The 6,000-nt window shown below is 33.8% G+C and overlaps 1 protein-coding gene across 1 annotated transcript in view; it reads left to right on the forward strand.

The window, feature by feature from the left end:
• LOC129225643 (ubiquitin carboxyl-terminal hydrolase BAP1-like) overlaps positions 1-2,461 on the forward strand; it is a 59,706-nt gene extending 57,245 nt beyond the window's left edge. The window contains exon 11 of the mRNA XM_054860110.1: positions 2,210-2,461. Within this exon, the coding sequence (XP_054716085.1) occupies positions 2,210-2,407 (198 nt within the window). The 3' untranslated portion in view covers positions 2,408-2,461. The remainder of the gene's footprint in view (positions 1-2,209) is intronic.
• Positions 2,462-6,000: the final 3,539 nt, after the last annotated feature.

Consider the following 6,000-nt stretch of genomic DNA (forward strand, 5'->3'; position numbering starts at 1 on the left):
CGTTGGTTTAGCTTTGCTCAATTTTATAGAATTCGCATTTCGCGTTATGCGGTATTTTATGCTACGGAATTCGCATTAATAGTGCTGCGTGAGTAACTAGTTGATAGTATGTGAAACAGGCAAAAATAAGTGTGATGAAGAATGTTCTTAGATAAATATATACAAAAATCATAGTTTAAATGTACATACAGAAGCAGAGTAAGTAAATGCGAGTAGGAAAAAAAATATTTGGTTATTTCTTATCAATCGATCAGGCGCTTGTATTTATGACTAGTGGCACCCGCACGGCTTTGCCCGTAGTAGAAAATTAAAATGCCTTTTGGTTCCCCTGTATATTTACAAATAATGAATTGATGAATTTCTCGCCAATTGACTTGCTCACGTTACGATTTCACGTTATGATAGCTTGGTAATTTACTCGTCCATCTTATGATAATTATGCTCGGGAAATTCTTAAAATTGGAATAGAAAAAGAACAAAATCGAATTTCTGAAAAATCGCTTAAAGGTGCACACCCCCATGCTACTACAAACTAATTCTTTGCCAAATTTCATGAAAATCGGTCGAATGGCCTAGGTGCTATGCGCGTCACAGAGATCCGGACAGAGAGACTTTCAGATTTATTATTAGTTAAAATAAAAAAAGATAAAAGATAAAGACAAAAAAAAAAAAAGCAAAAATGGGAAGAAAAAAAAAGTTAGGGAATTTTATAAGAAAATTTGGCTATTTGGGGAAAAAAAAATTTTCAAGAGACAAAAATATCAGAGGAAGTCGACTCATTTTATGAAAATATTTGTGGAAAAATAATTTTTGAATTTGGGGAATTTTGGTAGAAAACATCGCTTTTTGGGGGAAAGTTGGTAGGGAATTGGGGTAATCTGGATTTGACCATCTGGCAACACTGCCCGATTTAACAATTTCCTCGATTTAATGATACATTTCATTGGTCCAGATTTGTATGCATTAAATGTCCTATCCTTGATTTAACGATAACTTTTTCCAGTCCCTTGACAATCGTTAAATCAAGGTTATGCTGCAACTAATTTTGAGTCGGATGCACTTATGGTGTGGGGTCCCAAAGCAAAATACTTTATTATGTTCTGCAACGTAAAATCATTTGACCGAACTTGTTCTGCAAGTACTTCAAGCATTGTATGCGAAAAAACGTGACATTTTCCACAAATTGGGTGCCAAAAATCAAAATCATATCATATAGTTTTTTTTTTTTTACTGATCTGTTGCTATATATTTCTGTGGAAATGAGATATTTACGGAAACATCACAGTTTTCAACCAAATGACTAATTAAAGAGCACTGAATTTGGAAAATTAGTTTATCATGAAAACTATAAAATCAAAAAAGCTTTAACAAGGTGTCAAACCTAAACGGATTGAAATTCTCCAAAAACAGTTTATATGCTTTCTAAAATGCATAGAAAGAGCAAAGATACAAAATTTTATTAAAAAATCCCAACCTAGGTGGCAAACCACATTTTTTTGGTTAATTTTACATGGCATGAAGGAGCAATTAAAATAATGTTACTAAATAAATAAATTACTAAAATAATAAATAAAATGAGTCGAGTTTGGGTTGCATATAATAAAACACTTCAAAACTTTCTAAATAATTGAAATATTTTCTGGATGCAAAGGGATTGAAATCTCGAACAAAACACGCAATTTCCGGCGATGGACGTGTTTCAATGTTGGCATGTTTCCAAAACATACATGTGTATGGCCGAAATTGCAGTGGATGAAGATCGATTGGAAAAGTGCTACAAAGGACTTATCGAATTCAACATCAGGAGCTTTCCGCCAAATTATCGTAACTGCTAGAATTTTAGATATTCTTCTTGCTTTAAGCAATCTGCAGAATTTCTGCAAAATTCAATCTTTAGTTGGAAGATATTTGTAGAAGATTTGCAGTTTCTACAGATTTTCTAAACCACGGTTTCTGCGGATTTTCTGCAGAAATTTCACTGAAATTTTCTGGGGAAAATGTATCAGTTTTCCTCTCGCATTTGAACAGACTTGTTCCGTAGCTCAGGCATCTGTTCTGCGACGTACGTTGCAAAATTTAGTAGTATTCTGCTTTGGGGGTGTGGGGTCAAGTCATTTATAAAGTCATTTTTTTAAAGAACTATTTTTGTTCTTAAAGTTTATTATTTTCCAAAAACATCCCCGATAATGCAACCTCTGACATCCCTCAGGTGGACGACTGCCGTCGCACCCACAACTACGACCAGTTCATCTGCACCTTCCTGTCCATGCTGGCCGAGCAGGGGAAGCTGGCGGACCTGGTGGAGCAGCAGCTGGTGGTGAGGAGGGGCGGGGCCGGGGGACGGCCCAGCAGGAAGGCCCCGCCCCCGGACAGGAGGCGGAGGTCCCGCCCACGCAGGAGGAAGTGAGCTGGCCCCGCCCCCTCCACGTTGTATCATATTGCTTGTTAAATAAATCGCACCGTCTTTTCATCGACTCTGTGGTCCTTGTGTTTTGAATCTTTGGAAAATTCAGAAAATGGACTGCAGACTGCAGACTCAGGGCCTGATTACTGAATAGGCCAACTAGGCCTTGGCCTAGGGCCCTTGATATTTAGGGGCCCCCAAATGGCTGAAATTACTTTACTCTATGGGTAAAAAATTGTTTCAGTCTACAGCTAAAGTTATAAAGTTTGAAGACAGGGGGCCCCGAAAAAGTATTTGGCCTAGGCCCCCTCGATATCTTAATCGGGCCCTGACTGCAGTGGGAAGACAAAGGGCAGTATCTTTAATTTTTAATTTTTTTTTCATCCTCTATTGTACGAGCTTCCTTATTCGGTTTTCGCTGAAAATAAAGCACCAAAAAGAATGTTCAATTCCATTATTTCCCTACTGTTAGTATGGAATCCAAAACATGCTTCTACCAGGGGTGCAGAAAATGTGTCCCCAAATCTATATGAAAATTTCCCCAACTTTTTACAATATGCTTTATGTTCCAGATAAAAATTCACTCCTAGCACCATAGCATACCCGCTAACCCTTCCGAATTTCCGGGAAGTTTTACGGATTTTCGTGTCTTTTTTCCGTTTTTTCGGTCAAGAGCAAAATTTTCTGGATTTTTCATGTTTTGCAGGGAAAAAAATGTTTCTCGCCAATTTTGGCGCTAAAGATACTTTTGTGGAACGGGACACCGCGTTTTAGGCCAAGTAGCCAAGGAAAGGTTGCTGTAGGAGAAGTGAGGCAAGATTATGATGTCACTGAGTGATCCAGGGTTGGCAAGTTTTTGCCAGGGGCGGAAAAAACCATGGAAAAAACCACGGTTTTTACCGCCCGGCAAAAATAGGTTTTTGCCAGTTTTTGCCAAAGTGGCAAAAATAGATTTTGTGTTAACAACTTACGGACAGTTTTTTTTAATTCAATTATTTTTATAGTTTAAAAAAAATTTAAGGTTTAACTTACTTTTAAAGTTATGGAGCATTTTTACTTTTAAATTTTTAAACATTAACATAAAATTTCAGTTAGTAACATCTAAGACAAATAATTAACTTACAATGAAAATGTAATTAGCTTGTTTATTATAGCATTTTTTACAGAATACTAAATATCTATATAAAGTATACTTAATCAAGATGCAACTATATAAAATAAAAGAAATAAAAGTTAGCTCATTCTGAAAAATTGTTTTATCAAAAATTTAAAATCTTAAGCTTTGCAATCCCAACATTTGTTTTTAATTCATTTTTCACCTTATAAATTAGAAGTAACAGGGAGAGAAATAATTAAAATATTAAAGTGCATTTTTTATATTATATTGTCACTATTTCTTGATTAACAATATAATGCTACTTTATTTGCAATCAGGTTTTTGCCGTTTTTTCCATTTTTGCCGGATTTTTCCATTTTGCCATGGTTTTTTCCACTGTCCCGGCAAAAATACCTTTCTGCCGGCAAAAAACCCAACCCTGGATACAGCGCATGACTTCATTCCAAAATTGATGGGAGCATAATTTCAGTGCCGATTATTATCGTTCTCTCAGTTCGAGTTTCGTTTTCGCTTCGTTCTTTTTTTAAGATGAGTACGAATAAATGTTATTTTCAAACTTTAAAGAACTCAATAAAAGTAATATTTACTAAACGAAAGTCAGTTCAATTGATATGAAATTCATAACTAATATCATATTGTTAAATGTAAAGAGGGTAGGTGTCCTGTTCTATTTTATTTTGCGTTAAAATCTTGTGGATAAAAATAAAATAATCTTCCGGATTTCTTTTCTCTGAGGTTGGCAGATATGCCATAGGTAGAGATAATTTTGGGAAAAAGAAAAAGCAATTGCATCTTTAAAACTAATAGAATGAACTAGTAGCTTGTAGGAACTCGGTATCTGAAAACAAAATTAAGTAAATACATGTAAGTTTTAATTAAAATCTCATATCTAATATTTATTATTAAATGTAAATTATTATCCAACAAATAGTTGATGAAAATATAAAGAGTGGTGATACAAAAGAAAATGCGTTCAAAAGACACTTGCAGAAAAAGAATCAGAATTAAAATTAAAAAAAAAAATATATTGTCGGTTTGGACATATTCTGTACTCGTGGCTTCTACAAATGTCTGTAAAACTCATTTCTGCAGATACTGCTCTTTACCTTCCATGCAGCAGTGTGCTTGTTGCTATTAGGGCCCAGTTAAGGCGTGGGCCCACAGGGCACCAACATTTGGGGGGCACCAAATCTGTAGCCAAAGCTTTTTTTAAATTTAGCAAATTCATATCTCACCAAAGCAAAAAATAAACAATTAATAATATTAAGAGGTTTTGAACATTTTTTTTAAATTTAAGTAAATTTTATATTTCTTTGAAACCATAACATGCATACTTAATTCGTATATTTTCAAAATTTAAAAATATTGCCTACTTTTTTTTTCAAAATTCAAAAAGTCGAGGAAAATTTCAATTTTTAAAAATCCCTAAGGCTTTTTTATTTTTGCACTCATTTAAAAAAAGGTTTTTGCTAAACGATCACTATAATCATCTCTAAAAATCTGTGCATTCCTTTGCTTATGAGTTTATTAGAAAATTTTCTGTGATTAATTATGTAAAAAATCAAAGTTTTTTTTAAAAATTTGGTTTTCAAAGGTTTAACATGCTCTAAACATTTGAGTAAATTATAAAATGCTTATCCAATGCACAGTTTTGTCAAGTATGTTATCCCAATTGCAAAAAGTATTACTTTAAAGCTGTATCTTTAAAAGAAAAAAATCCTTAGGGATTCTAATGACATGAAAACGCAAAAAAACCATCATCGAGAAAAAGCAATTTGAAGTTTTTCTTTTGCATAAGAACACATAGTGAGCATGGCCTAAAACCACTCATAACTTTTTTAAATATTTGAACTAAAGCAATGAGACTTTTCTCCCGTGTTCAGAATAGTTTTTAGTTTTGAAATAAGCAATAAAAATTTTTTTTGATCGTTTCATCATTTTTGAGATACCCTTAAGTCTCGAAAAAATTCTATATACAGTCAAACCCGCTTAATAGAATAGCCATTTTGCCGCAAAACATATTCTAATAAGCGGGATATTCCATTAACCGGAGTAAAAATAACACATTATATTGGTTTGGTGCATTGAAAATGTATTATATTAAGCGGGATATTCTTTTAACCAATATTCTAATAAGCGCGTTCGACTGTATTTAAAATTATAACCCCTCATCCAAAGCTACTCCAGACTTAATATTATGTTTTATTGCATTTTGAATGTTATATTAGAGATATTTGTTATTTATGTCGTATTGCTACCAGGCAAAAAAGCTCAAAATCATCTCTTATTATAGTGTTTTCGTAAATTACAGTGAAACCTCCGAATAGTGGACAGTCAAGGGACTAGAAGTTTTGTCCGTTATTGGGAGGTGTCCGCTATTAGGAGGAACTACTTAATTTACCTTTTTCAAAATGGGCTGTTGTTCCCTTTGTAGAACACAATCGAAACAATTGCGAAAGGTTTACTACATTTTACGTCA

Source organism: Uloborus diversus, chromosome 7, assembly GCF_026930045.1.
Source record: "Uloborus diversus isolate 005 chromosome 7, Udiv.v.3.1, whole genome shotgun sequence".
NCBI classification, from domain to species: domain Eukaryota; kingdom Metazoa; phylum Arthropoda; class Arachnida; order Araneae; family Uloboridae; genus Uloborus; species Uloborus diversus.